General features: G+C 38.8%; 1 protein-coding gene and 1 pseudogene across 1 annotated transcript; both read right to left on the bottom strand.

Annotated features, from left to right (window-relative positions):
- Nucleotides 1-13990: 13990 nt before the first annotated feature.
- LOC137772136 (NXPE family member 1-like) lies at nucleotides 13991-15764 on the bottom strand (annotated as a pseudogene).
- Nucleotides 15765-18979: 3215 nt separating this feature from the next.
- On the bottom strand, nucleotides 18980-22977 carry LOC137772135 (NXPE family member 1-like). Its single transcript, XM_068556045.1, has 3 exons — nucleotides 22896-22977; nucleotides 21792-22513; nucleotides 18980-19036 (listed from the first exon to the last, which is right to left on the bottom strand). The coding sequence occupies exons 1-3, from the start codon at nucleotides 22975-22977 to the stop codon at nucleotides 18980-18982; spliced, it is 861 nt and encodes a 286-aa protein (XP_068412146.1).
- Nucleotides 22978-23401: the final 424 nt, after the last annotated feature.

Raw genomic sequence — 23401 nt, 5'->3', positions numbered from 1 at the left:
AAGCCTTTGTAGTTACCTATGGTCAGGCCTGAAAGATCATACATAGGATTTTTGGACAGGAGCTGGACTCCTCAGAGATTAGGGGATGTTTTTCTCTTGAGAAATTGGATGGGCCAAGAGAAAAGCTTCCAGGTACTGGTGTGTGTGTGTGTGTGTGTGTGTGTGTGTGTGTGTGTGTAGTCCACTGAATAGGCCTTTTGCCACCTTATCACTGCACAGTGAGATGTTCCTCTTGACCAGCCCCATCCGTGTACATAGAGTATCCATGTTGATTTTCAAGTGCCCAATGAAAAGATATGAGCAGACACCTAAGGATTTCAGGTATTTGATGAATACCTCCTACTTGAAAGAGAGACTAAATAATCACACAGATAAAAGAAACCCAGAAGCAACAGGGACAATGTAAAGAATAAAATAAAATTTCAAAAAATTTATCACATCATAATAATAATCTGAGTGTTTTCATCGTGAAAGAGAAAATATTGTATCCAGGAAATAATGGGATGCTGTGAAAAAGAATAACCAGAGAACAATTAGGAGCTCTAAAATGAAAAAAAATATAGTGACTGAAAAAAAAATCAACAACAGAAGTGCCAAAAGATAAGATCAAGAAAATGTGGCAGAACATATAGCAAAAGATACAGTGGTATACAGTAGAAAACTTAAGTTTACAGGGTAAATCCAGGAGATATAATAGACTATTAGGAATTCCAGAAGGAGAAAATAGAGAAAGTACCAGGAAAATACACTATTTCTGAAATTAAGAGCACTAGCCTCCAGTTTGAAAAGATCCAGGGTGTGTCTGGCACAATAAATGAAAAAAATCCCTACTCCTGCCCACCTAAAATTGAATAATCACAACACCAGGGTATAGAGATGATTTGAAGAAAAGAAAGAGATGAGGAGAGAAACAGATGACATAGCAAGTATTAGGAATCACAATGGCACCAAACTCTGTAGTTAGAGAAAACTGAAAAATAACGGACTTTTAAAAATTCTGAAGGAGAATCATTAATCAACTCAGAATTCTAAACCCAACCAAACTTTCCCAAAAGTGCCAAGGTAGAGTAAAGATATTTTTAGATAAGCAAGAAGTAAAAATTAAAAGTTTCTTTTCTAAGAAAGTTTTTGAAAGATATGCTTAGACCAAATGAGCAGTAAACTCAGGAGACCGGAGGTGCTGTACAGGGAAGTGGTGAGGAGTTCCTAGGTCATTTTCTTCCCTGTATAGCAGGTGGAAAGCAGTCATTCCCAACCAGAATAGTTGGCAAAGGGCTCTGGGCAAGAATTCTGCAGGGATAAAGATAGACTTGAAACCTTATCTGATGCCGTCAATGTTTTGGAAAATAAGAATGGAAGAATTTTGACGGTTATGATGGAGGATGTGGACAAATTAAAGATAAATACATAGAAAAGTAAGCAAATGACATTCCAGTAAAACCAAAAATTTGTATGTTTTTGGAGGGGGGAAGGAAGGTGTACTACTTGGCTCAACAGATAGCAAAATTTAATTAGCAATGCAAAACGCTACCAAGTTAACTTAGTAAAGCCCTTGTGTATAGTTAGAGAAAGTAGTAAAGGAAAATGTGGTGCAAGTGTGATGTAAGAGAACGAAATCTTTTACAACCACCCTAGGGAATTGATATAAAATGCCAACATGGAAAAAGGAAGACACAGCAGTGTTGCAAACACGGCTAGAGACCTACCTGGGGTCCATTCTTCTCTTTTCCTTCCTAACAGAACATACGGTAGCAACATGCTTAGCAAAAAAATTTTATTTCCTTGCCTTTCTTGTCAGTAAGAGTGGTCATTTTATATCAATCTGGCCAGTGATACGTGTGACACATGATCAGAAGTCATTGGGTGGCAGATGCAGCTGAAATGTACCCTTTGCCCTTCCTCTTCTTGCCTGGAATACAGTTGAGTTGCTGGAGGTGCAGCATCCATCTTGAGACACTGAGGTGACAAGGATGAGAGAGAAAGTCATGTGCTAATGAGGGGAGTTAGAGCAGAAAGGTCTCAGATGGGGCTTGATGGCGTATTGGGTCGTGTGCCATCCCTGCTTTGCCTCTGGGCTTCTTTTACCTGAGAAAAATAAATCCTTTATTTGTTCAGAAAATTGAGATTTATTCAGAAAATTGAGTCGATTGTTCATAAAATTGAGATTTGTTTGGAAAATTGAGTTGATCAAGCACAATAGTTAAAAAATATGGTGGTAAATAGTGTTTAAAACAGTTAAAATAATTCAAAGTGATGGTATGGGGGGATGGGGAGAGTGTGGTAGAAATTGCTGGGTTTTGATACAATTGATGCTGTAGTGAGCTCAATTTGATGTTTTGGACAATGCATATGTATTAGTTTAATAAAATACAGATTAATAAGAAAGAAGACTATCTTCCTGCATGGAACACTTTGATATTCCTATTTTACTTGAAATAAAATCCAAACTCCTTTAACAGATTCTTCATGATATGGCTGGCCCTGGCCACCTTCCCTCCTCATCTTTCATCATCTTCCTCCTTGTCTAACCCCCAGCCGCATTACCTTCTTTCAATTTTGTAAACGCCCTTTCGGTAAATTTGCACATGAAGTTTCCTCTGGCTCAGTCAGGAGCCCAGGAGGAAACATGACAGACGCAAACTTGGTGACCCAGGAGAGTTTAATAAAGGGCGAGATTTAAGGAAACCAACAAGGGAGGATGCAGTACTTTGGGGCCTGCAAGGGCAGGGAACCATCCATCCCCAGGCCTGAACCACCTGTATGGAGAAAATCACCTAATAGAACTGTGGCCTTTAGGAGAATAAAGCTGATAACGCATAGGTATTTGGACATTGAGAGTGCAGTGCTCACTGTTAATTAAAATGATTGGAGTGGTTGCTATAGGAAAATGTCTCAATGCACATTAGTTTGAAAGCTTGCTTGCGCCGTGTAAAAGTCTCTACCCTTCTTCACTGAGTCTCTGGTGGTCACATGATCAGGGCCTCACAGAGCATGTGTTGAGGCCTCACATAGTAAAAGGCTTCGTTTTTAACAAAATTTTGTTGAAGTATAGTTGATTTACAGTGTTGTGTTAATTTCTGCTATACAGCAAGGTGATTCAGTTATACGTATACATATATATTCTTTTTCATATTCTTTTCCATTATGGTTTATCACAGGATATTGGATATAGTTCCCTGTGCTATACAGTAGGACCTTGTTGTTTATCCATCCTATATATAATTGTTTGCATCTGCTAATCCCAGACTCCCACTCCGTCCCTTCCCCACCCACTCCCCTTGGCAACCACAAGTCTATTGTCTATGTCTGTGAGTCTGTTTCTGTTTCATGAAAGTTCATTTGTGTCATATTTTAGATTCCACATATAAGTGATGTCATATGGTGTTTGTCTTTCTCTTTCTGACTTACTTCACTGAGTATGATCATCTCTAGTTCCATCCATGTTGCTGCAAATGGAATTATTTTGTTCTTTTTTGTGGCTAATATTCCATTGTGTGTGTGTGTGTGTGTGTGTGTATACCACATCTTCTTTATCCATTCATCTGTTGATGGACATTTAGATTGTTTCCATGTCTTGGCTATTGTAACTAGTGCTGCAGTGAACATTGAGGTGCGTGTATCTTTTTGAATGATAGTTTTGTCTGGGTGTGTGCCCAGGAGGGGGATTGCTGGATCATATGGCAACTCTGAGGAACCTGCATGCTGTTCTCCGTAGTGGCTGCACCAATTTACATTCCCACCAACAGTGCAGGAGGGTTCCCTTTTCTCCACACCCTCTCCAGCATTTATTATTTGTAGACTTTAGTAAAAGGCTTCTTGGTCACGAGTATCCAGGTACTTAGTTCAGCACTTGAATTTAAAATGAGGGCACAATCGGTATTGACATGGGAGGTGCCCCTGGCAAACTGGCCTGTGAAGATCACCCTGTCATAGCCTTGCTTCCTTGCCCTCCAGAGAGCCGACACGCCTTCACTGGGGTGGATGAGCAGGAGAGACAAAGACACCCGGCCCCCCCAGAACAGGGTGAAGCTGACAAGGTAGGTGCCATTGTTGAAGTCTGTCACCTTTCCCGAAGCGCCTGCCTTCAGGGCTGGGGAGGACATCCTGGCCCTCAGGAAATGCCCGCCATATTCCTTCCTGCGTCCCAAGTGGTCCCTCACCTCCAGCAGGACGTCTAGCTGATCCCCCCTGCAGTATGTGTCTTGAGGGCGGAGGAGGCTGGCTTTGCTGTGTGTGCTGCTGGTGGTGGAGCTCAGCTGGTCTAGTTTCTCCATGACCCCCTTTATTCTCAGCTCAGTCTCTGTTGGTGAAACTGCCGGATCCAGTGGTACTTCATGGTGTAAGACCATTTTGAAGGTACTTCTGTGATGCATAAAGGGAGGCATCTCTTATTCACACCACACTTGAAATGACAAAGACTGAGACATATTCTATGTACACAGCTGAACCTGTCTCTGTTAACCTTAAGGTTGGATTTATATCTTTATTAATATATTACCACCAAAGAGTCCAGTCCAGGAATTTCCATAATTAAAGTGCAGAAAGCTTTTGGTAAAACCTATGTGTCAGTTGTTCCATTACTATTCCACTACTATTCCATAGGCTATTAAAGCCCATTAAAAAATATTAAAAAATATTAAAAGAATTCTTTTGATTAAGAAGTGGTTACAACAGTACATTGAAAGAAGTAAATATTAAGAAATATTTCACTATGTCTGCGTCCTAATGAAATGAAAGGAAAAATCATAATAAAAAAATAAACATTTTTAACCATGAAATGTCAAGTTTTTTTGGTAGGTACCGCATAAACAAGGTACAAAATTAAAAAGATACAAAATGGAAAGAAGTATGAAAGGAGCCTCCCTCTTTCATTCCTGCCTCCTGCCACACAGTTTTCCTCCCAGGATTAATCACTCTTATCTCTTTTATAAATATCTTTCCAGAGCCTATGTATATATACACATGTGCACGCACATACACACACACACTACATATATTCTCTTTTCTTTTTACATAAATGGTAACATTATATGCATTGTTCTGTGCCTTGCTTTTTAATGTAAGGATGTATTCTGAGTATCTCTTCATTTTAGCACATGCTGAGCTGCTTCAGTCATCCATTAAGATGGACGCAAAGTATTTCATTGAACGGATGTATCATTCTTTAACAGTCGCCTGTTGGTGGACGTATAGATTTTCCCCATTTTCTGCTAATACAGAAATTAACAATCTTGTACATTTATTCTGGAAATGGAATTGCTGGGTTGAAATTTAAGGGCATTTTTTAATGTGTATGTTCTAAAATATGGAAAGGTTTGTGGGTTTTTTCTTTTGACCACACCACGTGGCATGTGGGATCTTAGTTCCCCGACCAGGGATGGAACCCATGCCCCCTGAAGTGGAAGCGCAGAGTATTAACCACTGGACCGCCAGGAAGTCCAGGTTTGTGTTTTCGTTCTCGTAATTTTCTTTATATAATATAACAGATATATGCAATAGATTTACATAACACATTTAATATTCTTTTTTCAGCAATATCTGTTGACTCCCTACCTAAGCAGTGACCAAAATTATTTACACTGTCTTGCCCCAATTTTCTCCTCTCCACTACTGTATTTTTGTTCTTTAAATTATTTATCTTTGTGTTCACCCTATTTCCTTAAAAGTGTGTGTTTTTTAAAAATTTTTTTTTAATTTTTTTTTTAAGTGAGTTTATTTATTTATTTTTTAATTAATTTATTTATTTTATTTATGACTGTGTTGGGTCTTCGTTTCTCTGCGAGGGCTTTCTCTAGTTGTGGCAAGCGGGGGCCATTCTTCATCGTGGTGCGCGGGCCTCTCACTATTGCGGCCTCTCTTGTTGCGGAGCACAGGCTCCAGACGCGCAGGCTCAGTAATTGTGGCTCACGGGCCCAGTTGCTCCGTGGCATGTGGGATCTTCCCAGACCAGGGCTTGAACCCGTGTCCCCTGAATTGGCAGGCAGATTCTCAACCACTGAGCCACCAGGGAAGCCCAAAACTGTGTGTTTTAATAAAGTTATATGTATTATATGTATAACTATATACAGAATATTCTATATATACTATGATATATATAGTACTATATACTATATATAATATTATATATTATATATTATCTATAATGTATAGCATATTATACTATAGTATAATATAGTATATATAAGTACTAGATGTAATAAATATATAATATATAATTGTATTATGTATAATGTTTATTAAAACATATATTTTTAATATTTATGTATATATATGTGTGTGTACTTATTAGCTTTAAAAAGTATCTTTAAATACCAGAGTAAAAATGATAAGGAAATCTCTCTACCTGCCCTCCTTCATCTTTTGTTATTTATAACATTTCTGTGTTATCAGAGTTTATAATATTTGTGTGTCAGAACACACACAACATTTATGGTTTTCCAACCATAATCTCCCTAGTTTTGTTTGGGTTTTGGCTAGTACTATAGTTTAGTGGATTCAGTAATTGTTGTCATTCTATTTGTAAGAGTTTTTCATCATTTATCCCTTGTTTAACTGAAGCTGGTCTTCTACATTTTAAAAAGAAGAGTTCATAAGGACTATATCCCCTGTGTTTGTTGTAATAGTTGGATTTTTTAAAAAAAGTTTGAATCTACAAATAACCTGAGATTCATTTGATACGTGGTATAAGGTGAGAATACAAATTAACTTGTAATCTCCAGCAGTGTATGATATCTAGAGAAGCAATTTTGCTTATTATTTCTTTAACCTTCAGAAAAATGCAACTGTACAGGGGACAAATTAAGAATTAAAATATGCTTTCCTTCTAGGAAACTGAGACTTCAAACAGAAAAACATATGTTCAATGAATTTGAGGATTTAGGGGAGAAAACAGTTCAAGTAATTAGCTACAGAACCTATGTTGCGAAGAAAAGGAAATTGGGGCCAGGCGGGGTCTTATGAGTTGAAAGAAAATGAAAGAATCAAGGAAACAGTGCCTGGAACATAAAAGGCTTCAAAACATTTTTGTTTAGTGGATTAGTGAGTGAATTCAAGGTTTCTGGGAGGTGTAATGAGAGTGAGAGTACAGGCATACCTTGGAGATATTACGGATTTAATTCCAGATTGCAACAAAGCGAATATCCGCCTTAAAGTGAGTCACGTGGATTTTTTGTTTTTCCACTCCATATGAAAGTTATGTTTACACTATACTGTAATCTCTTAAGTGTGCCATAGCATTATGTCTAAAAAAACAATGTCCATACCTTAATTAAAAGATACTTTATTGCTAAAAAATGCTAACCATCATCTTGCCTTCAGCGAGTTGCCATCTTTTGGCTGGTAGGGGGTCTTGCCCTGATGTTGATGGCTGCTGACTGATCAGGGTGGCGTTATTAATTGGCCTAATTTCAATATTGTTGTATCTCAGAATAGAGAGGCCTGAGGAGAGGAAGAGAGGGGAATAGCTGGTGGGTGGACCAGTTGGAACACACACAACACTTATCAATTAAGTTCATTGTCTTATATGGGTGCAGTTTGTGGTGCCCCCAAACAATTATAAGAGTAACATAAAGATCACTGGTCATATATTGCCATAACCAATAAAATGATAATGAAAAAGTTTTAAATATTGCAAGAATGACCAAGATGTGACACAGAGATACAAAGTGAGCAAATGCTGTGGGAAAAATGGCACCAATAGACTTGCTCAACTCAGAGTTGCCACAAACCTTCAATTTGTAAAAAATGCAATATCTGGACTTCCCTGGTGGCCCAGTGGTTGAGACTTCACCTTCAAATGCAGGGGGTGGGGGTTCAATCCCTGGTCAGCGAATTAAGATCCCACGTGGCTCTGGGCCAAAAAACCAAAACATAAAACAGAAACAATACTGTAGCAAATTCAATAAAGACTTTAAAATTGGTCCACATTAAGAAACAAAACTTAAAAAAAATGCAATCTCTGCAAAGTGCAATAAAGCAAAGTTCAATAAAACAAGATATGCCTGTATAAGAAATGTAGAAGATTAAGTGTCTGTGGTTAAAAAGTGTGAGATATCAGTTGGGTGATAACAAGGTTCAAGGTGTGGCCTGTAAGGTGTGTTGTCAAGATACATCAGATGTGAAGGTCCCTGGTACGTAGAAAGAAAAAATCACCAGAAGGCTTGAGGTTTGAATTGATTTGGATGTGGGATCTAAATTCTTTCTGGGCAATGGAAGAATTTTTTGGGAGGCGATGAAGAATTAACCAGCTACATAATTATTTCGTGAATATGAGGAAACAATCAACTCTATGAGGTAGGTCCTAGCTTATATTTATTTCATAGATTAGGAAATGAAGCAGGAAGATGTTAAGTAATTTACCTATGGCCATAAGAGGAATAACTGCCAGAGGCAAGATACAAGTCCAGGCGATCTGACTCTCAGGCTTGTGATCTGACCATGCTGCAGCCCCACCTCCAAGTGTGTGTGTGTGTGTGTGTGTATGTGTGTAGTGGCGGTGGTGGTGATGGAGGTGGGGCAGGTGTTGTTCGTTTATGTGACTGCGACCCTAGGGGATGGTGCAGAGGCTGAGCAGCATGGTACTCCTAGATGTGGTCACATCGACCAGAGCCTGTCCTCTAGGGCAGCTCAGGGAGCTCTGGAGTCTTGTTTTGCGTGTATCGTTTAGAAGGAGACTGTTCCATTCCATAGTTACCCTCATCCCCTAAGACTGAGCTGGGTCACAAGGGGAGGAGACTGAAAAATTTTAAAAACTCTTAGGCATTTCAGAAACTGTGATATTTCTTTAAAATGTACTGGACAGTTGATCCATTTGTTCAACAGACATTTTAGAATCTGTCTTTACTAGGCATAGTAAGGGGCATTCAAAGCAAGATCTCTACTCAAGAGTAATATAAAATTTAGTTGGGGACACAAGGCAACGTAAGTTTAACTCTATCCATCTCATTTACTTTAGTCTCTCAAGTTACAAAATTATGCATTAACTGAGGGAATATTAAATCTTTCCCAATTAAAAAAACTTTCCCACCCTCAATATATCACCAGGCAATTTAATGCCATGTTCTTGGTCTGACCTGGGATAGGCTGAATTCTGAGAGAGGTTTTATTGAGTAAGTGGAGAAACTGAACCTTTAAAAAAAAAAATCTTTGTGGAATCCTTCAGTTGTAAAAATGATCCATACATTTAGCCCTAATATAGGTGCTAGCAGTGTTTTATGAATCAGCTTATTTGAAAACAAAGCAGACGAGGGAGGGCCTGCATACTAAGGCACAAGGAAGATGAGCCCTTTTGTACATGCTGTTCCTTCCAGAACGCTTTCCCTCTAGGTTGCTCCCTTTGTACCCCTTCTTTTGCCGTCCCTGAATTCTACTCATTTTCCTGGTATTATTTCAGATATTACTTCCTCCGGAAGCGTTCTCTGGACTCAATGCTGGGGCGTGACTCTGTTTCCCCTAGCATCCTTTCGTAGCAGGTATCACACAGTATTGCAATAGTTTGATGCTGACCGGTATTCTCTCTTGTTTAACATTGTGTCCACACCCCGAGGCCGCCATATAATAGTTGTTGAGTAAACAAGTGTTCATTTAATGAATGATTCTCGGAGCAGAACCTCGTTCTTCCTACAGTTGCTTCAATATCTTCTTTTATTAAAATATTTTTAATTAATTAATTTGTGGCTGCATTGGGTCTTTGTTGCTGTGCACGGGCTTTCTCTATTTGCGTCGAGTGGGGGCTACTCTTCATTGCGGTGCGTGGGTTTCTCATTGTGGTGGCTTCTCTTGTTGCGGAGCACAGGCTCTAGGCGTGCGGGCTTCAGTAGTTGTGGTGCACGGGCTCAGTAGTTGTGGCTCACGGGCTCCAGCGTGCAGGCTGTTGTGGCTCACGGGCTTAGTTCCTCCGCGGCATGTGGGATCTTCCTGGTCTAGGGCTCAAACCTGTGTCCCCTGCATTGGCAAGCCGATTCTTAACCACTGCACCACCAGGGAAGTCCAAAAACATGGCTCTTTACTACAGAGAGTGTGAGATGTATTCTTCGAGAAGCTTCATTTCCTGATATCATCATATGATTTCCTGATATCACCAATATAAAAATTTGCCTTATCCAATAAAATGTAAAAAACAGTTACAAAATAATAATATCAGTATTAGTTCTAATAAAAAGACTGTTGTGTGAAACTTGGGATTTTTTTCTAGCTCTATGTATTCTTAGAATATATTCAACCATGGAAGTACAGTCAAAATGCTGTGTTCTTAAGTCTCTGAAACACAGAAAAACATAGTTTTGTGTCACCAACTTGACTTACAGCTAGGTTTATTTATTTATTTATTTTTTCATTTTTAGGAATTTTTTTCTTTTTGGTTTAATGTTTTTAATACATAAATCATATATATGGTTCCAAAACCAAAACTATGTAACAAAGTATAAGAGAGTCTTGCTTCTATACATGTCCCTTCTACTCTGAATTCTGCATGCCTTTATGGATTAACTTTTTATTTTTTATCCAGTGGTTCTGTTGTTGTTATTGCAGTTATAAGCAAATACAGCTGTGTCTATCCTTCCCTTTTAATTACCTAAGAGGTTGCACACTATGTACTGCAACTTTTCTCATTTAACAGTATATCCTGAGACTAACAACATTAGTTTGTAGAGCTCTCCCTATTCCTTTTTATGGCGGCATTGTGTTATCTCGAGAAGATGTATCATAATCTGTTTGGTCCCCTATAGATGCACATTTTGTTTGTTTTCCAATTTTTTGATATCACAAATAGTGCTCCAATGAATAATCTTGTGTATAGTTGTTTCATAGTTTTGTTAGTGTCTTTGAGAATGCTGGGTCAAAAGGTAAATACATATGTACTTTTTCCAAATATTGCCAAATTTCTCTCCAGCAGGGCTGTACCATTTTGAATTCCCATCAGTGATGTCTGAGAATGACTGTTTCTCCACAGTCTCATCAATATCATACGTTTTCAAACTTTGGAATTTTTGTCATCTTGATAGAAGAGAAATGGTATATCAGTGTAGTTTAGATATATATTTCTTGTTCTGTGTTTAAGGGCCATTTTCATTTCTTCAACTAAATTGCCTACTCATATCTGTTGCTAATTTTTCTATCTGGGTCTTTTTCTTTTCCACTTTAAGAGCTTTTTATATAATAGGCATAATAGTTTATTGTCAAGGATGTAAGTTGCAAGTGTTTTTTCTCTATTTGTAATTTATCTTTTGACTTTGCTTATGGTTTTTGGGGGGACATGTAAAATGTTTTTATTTTTACATCGTCTGACTTATCAATCTGGGGTTTTAAGTTATCTGGACACAGAGAAAAGAGAAAGTACTTTATTCTATGTATTACAAATGTCTTTTCACAGTTTTTGGTTTATTTTTTTGCTCTCTTAATGGTATCTTTTGATAAGCAGTTCCTGATTTTAATGTACTAAAACTTACCAGTATTTCCCCTTCTGATTAGTGTCTTTGGAATTCAGTCTAAGAAAACATTCTACCTGGAAGTCATGAAGGTATTTTCTTATATTATCTTCAACATTCCGAGAACTATTTATTACTGTGCTGATCAAACTATGCTCTGAGGACCTGTGCTAATTCTGAACTGTTTTTTACTGGTCCATGATGAGATAAGTACAGAGATTGAGAGTATGCATTCAGAAACTTTTATGGTGATGTGACATTACATGGTGTGCAAGAGGACTCATCTTGCTGATAGTTCTGGTGTGGTTGAACTCATGTGGTGAGTCAGGCATCTGAGATTTTGGATATTTTTAAAAACAAAAAAAATTAATTTATTTATTTATGGCTGCATTGGGTCTTAGTTGCTGTGTGCATGGGCTTTCTCTAGTTGCAGCGAGCTGGGGCTAATCTTCGTTGTGGTGCACGGGCTTCTCATCCCGGTGACTTTTTGTGCAGAGCACCGGCTGTAGGCCCGCAGGCTCCAGTAGTTGTGGCTTGTGGGCTCTAGAGCACAGGCTCAGTAGTTGTGGTGCATGGGCTTAGTTGCTCCGCGGCATGTAGAATATTCCTGGACCAGGGATCGAACCTGTGTCCCCTGCATTGGCAGGTGGATTCTTAACCACTGCACCACCAGGAAAGTCCAAACACATGGCTCTTTACTACAGAGAGTGTGAGATGTATTCTTGGAGAAGCTTTATTGCTTTGCTTTTCGCATTTATGTCTATGGTCTCCCAAGGACTGTAGGGGTCCAATTTTATTTTTCCCGTATGGGTATCCTGTTTTCCCAGAACTATTTATTGAAAAGGGTCACTCACTGCTTCCCTCACTGCTCTGCAATGGTCTATTTGTCAGGAGCCAAGAGTTCTGTTCTCTGTATTCTGTTTCATTTGTCTTGTTTCTCTTTGCACCAGTACCACACTGTCATAATTCTATAAATAGCTTTAAAATAAATATTGATATCTGGAAAAGTAAGTTCTGTAACCTTCTTTTTTTAGAAGTATCTTGATATTTTTGGCCCTTTGAACTTCCTTAGAAATTTTAGAATCATATTGTCAAATTATGCATGTGCACACAGATACACACACACACACACACAACCTGTTCAGATTTTGATTGGAATTGTGTTGCATCTATAGGTCTGTTTAGTCTTTCAATTTGTGGCTGGAGAGTGGGGGGTGTGTGTGTGTGTGTGTGTGTGTGTGTGTGTGTGTGTGTATCTCGTACATTGTTGTATTTATTCCTATCTTTTGGGTTACTCAGTGTTTTTGATAGTTTACTGAGTTGTACTTTTAAGTTTTGTGTATACTCCTAAATATATTGTTATGTTTTACAATAGTGACGATTTTAAAACATGCATTTACAATAGGTCAAAAGTCCCAAATTTCTAAAATTAAATATAATACAACATAAGATACCATGGGATTTTAATTATATTGTCTAATCATCTGTTGCTACTATGAGGGAAATTATTAATTTTTGTATGTTGAGCTTGTATTAGGTCACCTTCTAAATTTTTATATTTAGCTCTTTTTTTAAAGAGAATGTTTTTAAAATGAGTATGTTTTTTTAAAGAGAATGTTTCTTAAAGTGAGTGATCAAATAACCAGAACAGTTACTTCTGTTCTTTCTGACACATACAGCCAGGACACTGTTGAACAGAAATAGTGACAGGCATTCATGTTTTCTTCCTGACATTAGTAAGAAACTTTTGTTATGTTTCATTCACTAAGTGATGTTTATTGTAGTTTTCTGGTAGATAAATTTTAAGTTCTGGGAGCTTTCTTCTCTTCCTAGTTTGTTACTAGTTTTCCCCTCAACCTCCAAAGAATTTGTGTTCAAGTCTACCAAGATTTTTGTTTTAAACTAGGTGCTGGGAAACTATGGCCTAGAGGTCAAATATGTTTTACCACTTTCCTGGGGGGGACCCATCATCTAAAAATGGTTTTTGCATTTTTAAAAAGTTGGGCAAAAATCAAAAGAAGAATAAAACTATATGAACTTCAAAATTCAATATCCATAAATGACGTTTTATTGGAACACAGCCATACTCACTCATTTACATGTTGTCTTGGCTACATTCATGCTTTCACGCTACAATGGCAGAGTTGAGCAATTGTGACAGAGGTAATGGCCTGCAAAGCCTAAAACATTTACTGTCTAGCCCTTTACAGAAAAAGTTAGATGACCCCTGTTTTAGACCATCATTATGATCACTTTTATTCTCTTTTACCCTACTAAAGTATCAAATAGGATGCTTTCAGCCACAAGTAATAGAAATCATGACCCAAATTTACTTAAAGAATAAAAACTTTCACATGTAGACAAGCTCTGGGCATGGCATAATCGTTCTTCGTGTCTATTTTTTTGGCTTTGCAGCCTATATTGGTTGTCTTTCTTCTTAAGTGTACCCCCTGCCCAGATGGAATCTTTTAAATTTGATTTTCTTTGTCCCTAAAATAAGTAAAACTTCTCTGACAATACAAATAGGATTATTTGCCGACTGGTCCCCAGGGATTTTGTATATTGTTTTAATAAATGTAGTTTAAGTACGTGTTAATCTGATTCCCAATCATATGATCAGGTGTGTGGATACTATTGGTGCCATATGCAATGGTGATATCCTAGGTATCAATGACACCTACATTGAAATTTTTGAAAATGTCCTTCCTGGTCAGATATTGAATGTTAACCATGGATGTCTCCAAACGTCTCTGTGTCTATGTGTATCACCCTGATGTTTTCTGTTTTAAGGATCATTTTAGTGGCCGGGCTTCTTAGGAGGAGTCATTCCGTAGCCTTTCCGACACGGATGGCCCTGCGAATGAAAATGTCAACGTGGAAGGGTCTGAAGTGCTAGCCAAGTGTGGTGATGGCTGTGTTTCTTTGATGATGATGGCTGACATCTGGTCAGTTTCCTGAGGGATATAATCCTCATCTATCACAGAATAGGAAAGTGATAAAAGGGTAGCTATGTTTTTCCCATTGACTCTGAATGTGTCTTTCTGTATCCAGAGGGAATTGTTTCTTAAAAATTCTAGTTCCATGAAGGTAAAAAATTTTAGTGCTGATAAAAAAAATAAATAAACCTTTTAACTAGAAGGACATGATTAATATATATATTTTTAAATTTATTTATTTATTTTTGCCTGCGTTGGGTCTTCGTTTCTGTGCGAGGGCTTTCTCTAGTTGTGGCAAGCGGGGGCCACTCTTCATCGCGGTGCGCGGGCCTCTCACTATCGCGGCCTCTCTTGTTGCGGAGCAGGGGCTCCAGATGCGCAGGCTCAGCAGTTGTGGCTCACGGGCCTCGTTGCTCCGCGGCATGTGGGATCTTCCCAGACCAGGGCTCGAACCCGTGTCCCCTGCATTGGCAGGCAGATTCTCAACCACTGCGCCACCAGGGAAGCCCATAATTAATAGTTTTAAAAAGAATATCCTATCATTTAAAATGCTCACCCATCAAGATTATTTCTGACTGGATCTTCCCTACTCTCTAGGGTAGAGTACATGTTCATATGTGTGAAGTGTCAATCAAAATGTAAAGTTTTCATTGGAATTTATAAACAGGAACATTTCTTCTGAAAGAGGGAATACGATATATTCTAAATTAAAAGGCTCAAATCTAGAAAGATAAGTGAAGTTGAAAATAAAACAGCCAAAATGAGAAAATAGAGACCTTATTAAAAGTATTTTTAAACCAGCCTGAATTTCTAAAAGAATATAAAATAGTTACATGCTTTTTACAACTTTGAGTAGGTAGTGCATCCACTACCGCAGGGTAGAGTCTCCCAGGATGTAAATGAGTTTTCCTTTTAAACATCCATTTATCTTAATTTTATTAACTGAATCTTGAAGTTCTATCATTCCTTTGCCATCTTTGCTGACGCTGTGCTGACTTAGGCTTTGGTCCCTAACCTGAATCTCACTGGTCTGACAGTTGGTGTCTTTGTATAAAATCACTTACCCTTGTTCAGTTAATGAAGCAATATTCTTATTTCTTCTATGAACATTTTTTTATAGGAATATTTTTAAAAATTTAAAAAATAGCTTAAAAATAACATATCCACATTTTAAAAACTTCAAAAAAGCTTTAAAATATCTAACTTGAATTCATATTTTTAAATAGGATTTTGCTAAAAGTGACATGCAACAGCCAACACAAACCAATATTCTGAGATTTTTCCAGCGAGTTCCATTAGAATTACAAGCTCTCTTGGCACATGGTCTGTTTTCCAATCTCAGGTAGCAGTGCACCAAGAGTTTTGCTGCGGGGTAACAGAGATCATCAGATTCCTCACCTGTCATGCTTCCTCATCACTTGCTGTGTCACTCTCCTACCACTAGACCAATGCATCGTATTTTGGTTTGTTTACATCAGGACTTCTGTACTAATATCATATTCTGTATTAGATAGGAAGAAAATAATAATGAATTGAAAATACAAACGTATTTATCCCTCACATAACAGTCATAGAGTGAGCAAGCCAGGGCTAATATGGTGTTGCATGGTGTCAGGGATTCCAATTCCTTCTGTCTGCTTGTTCTGCTGTTCTTTTTTCAGGGGGGCTGGTGTGATACTCTTAATTTTATTATTCCTTTTACAGCTTTACTGAGATTTAATTGGTGTACAAAAAAACGCATATACTTAATGTGTACAGTTTGATGAGTTTGAACAGATGCATAAACCCATGATGCCATCACCACAGTTAAGGTGCTATTCTTAACCTATGACTTCAATCCCACGGTCTAACATGGCTCTTTCATCGCTTACCATTATATCTACAGTTCAGCCAGTAGGAAGGGGAGGGCTAGTTGTTTTACTTTTAAAGGCATGACCTAGAAGTTTCCCTTATCACTTCCACTCACAATCATGGCAAAAATCTAGTCATGGCCTTAAACTAGCTGAAAGAAGGCTGTGGACTTTAGTTTGTGACAATGGACCCAGCTAAAATTATGGTGTTCAATTACTAAAGAGGGAGAGGGGAATGGATATTGGGAGACCACCTGCTTCACTCTCCGTGCTTAGCCCCATGTAGGCCTTGTGGTCTCTGGTTGTCAATGTCCACATAATAGTCATCAACGTGGTTGTTCTGTGTGTGTAACCTTTGGACAAACGGCAAAATGGTGCTGATTGCAGAACTGGAAGAATTCTGGATTAGCTATTCCATGATGACCTGGAGGAGTTGTGAAGTCCTGGTGATTTTGGCCTGCTAAAGAGAGTTTTCATAATCCTATGAAATTCCTGTGTTGGAATTTCCATGTGACATGTTTGACCTTCTATCATGTTTGACAGCATCACATCCTGGATGGCTGAATATCATAACCCTGGAAACTTAACATTGCTGTACCCATCCTAATAATGCACTGGCATACTTTGGTGAGAAAGATAGCCTTTGAGTTTATTATTATAAACCATATCTTGTATAATATTAATGTGTCAGGGTATTCATTTTTGCCAAGTGTCAAACTAAGCGCTCTGCAGGACTATTTCAAATATATAGCAAATTCTCTTATGATCAGTCTTAACGTGTTTATTTTACTCGATAATTTTAGAATAGGCTTGAATATTTTTAAGAGTATGTTAGTAATAGTTTTAAGATTCCATTGTATTTATGGATTAATTTAGAGATTGTGGCAGGCAGACTAATGGCCCTCCAAAAATATCTACATTATAATCCGTGAGACCTGTGAATATGTTACCTTCCATGGCAAGTGGGACTTTCCAGATATGATTAAGGGTATGGGTTTTGAGATGGGAGATTATCCTGGATTATCTGGGTGGGACCAATCTGAATAGCCTTAGTTCTCAAAAGTGGAAGAGGGAGGCAGAAAAATGGGTCAGAAAGATGTGGTGGGAGGACTTGGCCCACCATTGTAGCTTTGAAAAAAGGAGGAAGGGGGCTGCGAGGAATGTGGGCAGCCTCCAGAAGCCTGAAATGACAAGGAAACTGATTCTGCCCTAGAGCCTCCAGAAAGGAATGAGGCCCTGCTACACCTTAATTTTAGCCCAGTGAGACTGATGTTGAACTACTGAACTACAGAACTGCAAGATGATACATTTTTGTTGTTCAAGATACTTTGTTACAGCAACAATAAGAAAATAATGCAGAGATGATTGACATTTTTTTCAGTATCAAGTCATCCCACCCAGAAACAAACAGTATTTTTTCATCTATTTATATAAATTTTATTTTATATCACTTAGTAGCAATTTAAATTGTCTTTCTGTGGGTCATGCACATTTCGTTAAATTGTGAATTAGCTCTTTAAAGCACAAAGCAGATTGCATCACTCTCTTCCTTAATTGTTTTTTTGTAGCTTTCAAAAACTTACTGAATAAACACTAAAATCCTCAGCTTTGTACTTCAGAGCCTTCCATGATTTAGTTTCTTCCTTTTTTTAGCCTCATGCTTCACTACGTTCCACCAAATGCTCTCACTCCTTTGGGCTATTGAACAAAGTTCATGATAATTTTGCTCCTGAGTAGAGTTATCAGATTAAAAAAATACAGAATACTAAATTGAATTTGAATTATTTTTAACAAGCAATAATTTTTTGGTGTCAGTATTTCTCTTGCAATATTTTCCCTTTATCTCATGTCATATGCATAAGAAATTAGGAATTACTGAAATTGAACTGATACTTTGTATTATTATTTGCTAAACCTGGCAACCTTACTCATGATCTTTATGAGTTTTCTCTTTCACCTCATTCCCTGTCTACAGATATCCTTTGGGGCTAAGTCAAATACCACCTTATCATAAGCCCTTCTGCCTTTTTACTTCCTTCATAGAATTGGTAGGTTAAATGTCTTTCAGATTGCAGCCTTGCTGAACATTTATTTTTCTCCATTTGCCCATAATGCCTCATATCTGTTAGAATCTCAATAAACATTTGCTGAATAAATGAATAAATATTAGGCAATAAATCAGTTGAGGTACATCTCAAAATGATTGTTATTGGTAAACTCTTAGGCTTTAAAGAAAGTTATTTTAAAGCTAAGTATAAACATTGTTCTTTCATAAGTAATATGGCTTTGTGTTTAACACTAAAACACATTTAATGAAATGGAAAACTCCATATAAAACTGCTAAGTGCATCCACTAAAGGTTAGGAAGGTATGCCCACAGAGAATTCGGCTTACCAAACCAAAATGTTCCTACTCTGAAGCTGTGGGTATCCATCAGAGATTTGTACAGAATGTCCCCCAGACAGAATCACTGACTCTAGGAGATGCATTCCTGGATTTAAATATGGATGTAGGATATGAACACTTTCCCCTTTGGGATAAATTGAGATGAAATCTGTTATAAAAAGAGTTTGAAATAATTTCCTTGAATTGATTTCTCTCTTTAAAATCCAAGGTGATTGACACCACAGACCCCTGCTAGGAATGGTGTTCCCGGAAAATCGTGATTGCTAGGGTTGATTCTGGTAAAGTTTCCTCTGTGTCAGAATGTCTCTTAGAAGGTCCATGCCAAGCACCACCTACCACAGGACAAAGCAAACTTACTGTTATATCAGGAGACATCAATGTGGTTAAGATGTTTCATCATTTCAACTCCTACACTGGACCTTCAAAAAAATAAGACAACAAATTACCCTGCTGTCTGTTGACACAATACAAGTAATAGAAGCTTGTGAGTGAAGGATAATTTAAAATTTACTACAACTGCAAGCTATTATGGTTGTTGTAAATATTGTATCTATTGGGCATTGTATATGAATTAGGATTTTTTATTGTATATCCATTGTATATGTATTAGGAAAACTATTTACCTTTCTGGGAGCACCTTGAAGTCCAGGGCAGCTCTGCTTTTCTGTCACATGCAATCAGTGTGTCCTGGAATTTTAGTTTCAAAGTATTTATCTAATCTGTAAGTCCTCCTCTCTCTCTACTTACACATCACTTATTCAAGTTCATACAATATTTTTCTTAGATTACTGTCAGCCTCTAGCCAGGCCGTCTCAATTTTATCCCATCTAAATTCTTCAACACAACTGCCAGAGCATCCTTTCTAATTGCAAATGCAACTGCATTACTGCTTAAAATCCTTTATTTTATTTTATTTTATTTTTATTTTTTTAAAATTAATTAATTAATTTATTTTTGGCTGTGTTGGGTCTTCGCTTCTGTGCGAGGGCTTTCTCCAGTTGCGGCAAGCGGGCGCCACTCTCCATCGCGGTGCGCGGGCCCCTCACTATCGTGACCTCTCCTGTTGCGGAGCACAGGCTCCAGACGCACAGGCCCAGCAGTTGTGGCTCACGGGCCCAGCTGCTCCGCGGCACGCGGGATCTTCCCAGACCAGGGCTCGAACCCGTGTCCCCTGCACTAGCAGGCAGATTCCCAGCCACTGCGCCACCAGGGAAGCCCCAAAATCCTTTATTTTAAAGTTGTTTATTTAAAATCCCCATCACTTACCTAAGGAGTTCAGGCTTCTTAGCCTGGCATGAAGACCTCTTCTCACAGGGCTCCTGCTTCCCTCTTTATATATGTTTTCTGCTACGTTTACCTTCCATTTTTCCTAGAAACTTGCTTTCTGAGCGTTGTAAGCTTTATGAAGGAAGGTAATGCATTTGCCTGGTCCACTGCTGTGTCCCTAATACCTCACAAAGTGGCTGGCAGAAAGTCATGTTCAGTCTGATGCATGAATAAATATACACTGTGTTTCTTTCCTCCAGTTGATGAAAGACTGACTATCTGACTCTCGTACTTCAAAGCTCTTACCCTCCCTTTGATTCACTCTTTGTTCCAATCCTGTGTACATGTGTAGGTAAGCAGTAGCAGGCAGAAAGGGGACACGGGGGAATGGGGACCCAGGTGCCAGGTAGTACAACAGATATAAGTGGTACCTGATTCGCTGCTATGGATGTCTCTTCAGGTTCAATCCAGAGAAAGGAAGGGATCGCCACATTTTCATCCTTACTGGGACTTAGGCATAAGGACACTTAGTGGGTAGGAGGAGATTTGGTGAGGGGTACCATCAGAGATCAAAGGGAAAGAACAGAAACCCAACTGTGCTTTTACTTGTTTCAGAAGGGAATCAAAGACTATTGATCAGGAGCCAACACTTGGATAACTACGTAAGATCTGAAATGCATGCTACTTTTCCATGTTTGCTATCCATACTTTACTTCCTCTTAGCATATTTTTTGGAAGCTTAAGGGGAAAAGACTGTAAGCTTGACTTAGAAAACTGCTAAGAAAGGGATTGCTGAGAACCTAGCATTCCACTCTATGGCCAAGCTTAGGGAAAGTGAATTCCCAGGAAAAAAAATGGATCCCTAGGGGAAAAAAAAAAAGAATGGAAAGGGAAAAGGAAATGGACTGAGCCCCTGAGACTTACAGAAAGTTAACAAAGTAGCCAAAGAGTCTGGAACTGATAGGTTGTCTCAGGGATTGGCCCACAGGTTCTGGGATTTGTGGTGGCATATAAGTTATCCTTTGTAAATTCCCAAAGTGACTCATGAAGTGTTTTGCAGCTTATGGTAGAGCTGGCAGACCAGGAAGTGAGCATGTTTGTGAGGAATGGGAGAAAATCTTGGCATTGACACTGCCATGATTGATATGAGAAACATGCTTACACCCCAGTTTATGGAGGCGTGTTCAACTGGAGGCTTCCGAGAATCACTAGATCACAACTCAGGGAGTATGAAGGACTCCTCCAACCTGATATCTGAGAATATCTGAGAATACCTGATCTTGAGATCAATTGGAGATGACCAGTAGGAAGGAGTTGGATTTTTGGAAAGATGCCTCAGGCTGCAGTGTGGGCAATGGATTAGAGAGGGTAGGCTAGGCAGAAAGGAATCTGGGACAAGTAATCTGGATGAGATGATGATGATCTGAACTCAGGTAAGAGCACTAGGCATGGAGAGAAATGGATAAATGCAGAAGATACTTAAGAGGTAGAATCTACAGAATATGATATGGGGGATGAAGAAGCATGGATGTTATCATACACTTATCAAGGAACCCTTTTCTGGTGTAACATCTATTAACTGTCACAGCAGAATACTTTTCCATTGAACATATTTTGTAAAATCTAGGTCTACAGTAAAAGATATGACTGAATCTGAGAATACCGGTCATCATGGAGAAGGACAGGCATATATAATATAGTTCACCTTGGGCAGCCCTCTTTTATTGAACATCTGAGTGAGAATGCCAACCTTGGTGGTGGGAGTCATGAACAGGGGGCTCAGGAAGATGCGGCATACCTGATCAGACCTTTAAGAGGCATCTGAGAGGGTCATGCTCAATATTAATTGAGGTAGGCAATGTAGCTGTGCCTGTGGGCACCTCTCAGGGTATCTAAAAGTATACTTAGCTGTGAAAAAAGGCTTCTTCCTTGACAGTAAGATAAGAAATTTCTCCATTCCTGGTGGTCATGTCATTCAGGGCCTCACAGAGTATGTGTTGAGGTTGGAAAGTAGAATTCTTGGTCACGGGTATCCAGGTACATAGTTCAGCACTTGAATTTAAAACCAGGGCGCAATCAGTATTGACATGGGAGGTGCCCCTGGCAAACTGGCCTGTGAAGATCACCCTGTCATAGCCTTGGTTCCTTGCCCTCCAGAGAGCCGACATGCCTTCACTGGGGTGGATGAGCAGGAGAGGCAGAGACACCTGGCCCTCCCAGAACAGGGTGAAGCTGACAAGGTAGGTGCCATTGTTGAAGTCTGTCACCTTTCCCGAAGCGCCTGCCATCAGGGCTGGGGAGGACATCCTGGCCCTCAGGAAATCCCCGCCATATTCCTTCCTGCGTCCCAAGTGGTCCCTCACCTCCAGCAGGACGTCTAGCTGATCCCCCCTGCAGTATGTGTCTTGAGGGCTGAGGAGGGTGGCTTTGCTGTGTGTGGTGCTGGTGGTGGAGCTCACGTGGGTGAAGGGTCTGGGTGGGATCAGCTGGTCTAGTTTCTCCATGACCCCCTTTATTCTCAGCTCAGTCTCTGTTGGTGACTTTAACAGGCTCGGTGATGTTTTAGGGTATGGGGACTTTGTGGAGCTGTTCCAGTGGCGGAGGGAAATGGGTAAGTTAGAGTGAACCAAAACTGAAGGGGCAAGGAATGTGACAGACTATGAAATGAACCTGTCCAAATAAGTTTTACTTATTCTGTGTTTGAATATTTATTTACATATTATCATCAATTTTATTTAAACTCTGACAACTTTGAATAAAATGTATATTACACACTTATCTTTAACCTCAGTGTTTTTGAGAATGCCTGAACAATTGTAGATAAATATATTAAATCCAAAATATAGAGCTCAGAGAATACTTATGAGTAATAAATTGATTCCAGTGCATTTACTCTTCCTTTTCTTATACATCTTATCACCAGTCATTGTTACCTTCTGTTAGTTCTACTTATGTATATCTTTTACCCTCTCTAATAGTCTTTTCTTCCCCAGCTGTATTATAGTTCAAGTTACCATTGTTTATTTCCTGAATTGTAGGAGTCATCCCAAGGGTCAAAGCTTCAGTCCTGCTTTCTCTCCAATTAATTTTCTCCATTGTTGCTAAATCAGTCCTTCTCAAGCAGAACTCTCTTCACGTCCCTCCCTGCTTAAACCCCTTCAATGGCTTCCCATTACCCTGAGGGTAAAGTCTAATTTTAATATGGCTTTATGCTATGGCCTCTTTTTTAACTCTCTCGTTCCTGCGACTCCTTTTTTGCATTCTATTGATACATTTTAATGAGTAACTGTTATTATTTTCTGGAGCTGACCTTCCTTTCCTTCAGCTCGCACTCTTTATTAATACAATTTCCTCTTCCAGGATGGCTGGCCACCTCCACATTTTCCCCCAAACCACCTAAACATCTGTTAACTTCTTACTGAAAAATCGTTAGAACCTTAGAGGTTCCTTTTTATCCTTTTAGCACTAGATCATGTTTTTATAGGTTCTCAAATTCAGTAATTTCCAAATCTTATTGATA

This window comes from Eschrichtius robustus, chromosome 11 (assembly GCF_028021215.1).
Source record: "Eschrichtius robustus isolate mEscRob2 chromosome 11, mEscRob2.pri, whole genome shotgun sequence".
NCBI classification, from domain to species: domain Eukaryota; kingdom Metazoa; phylum Chordata; class Mammalia; order Artiodactyla; family Eschrichtiidae; genus Eschrichtius; species Eschrichtius robustus.
The sequence above is the reverse complement of the archived record's forward strand: the minus strand, read 5'-3'. Positions and strand labels throughout refer to the sequence as shown.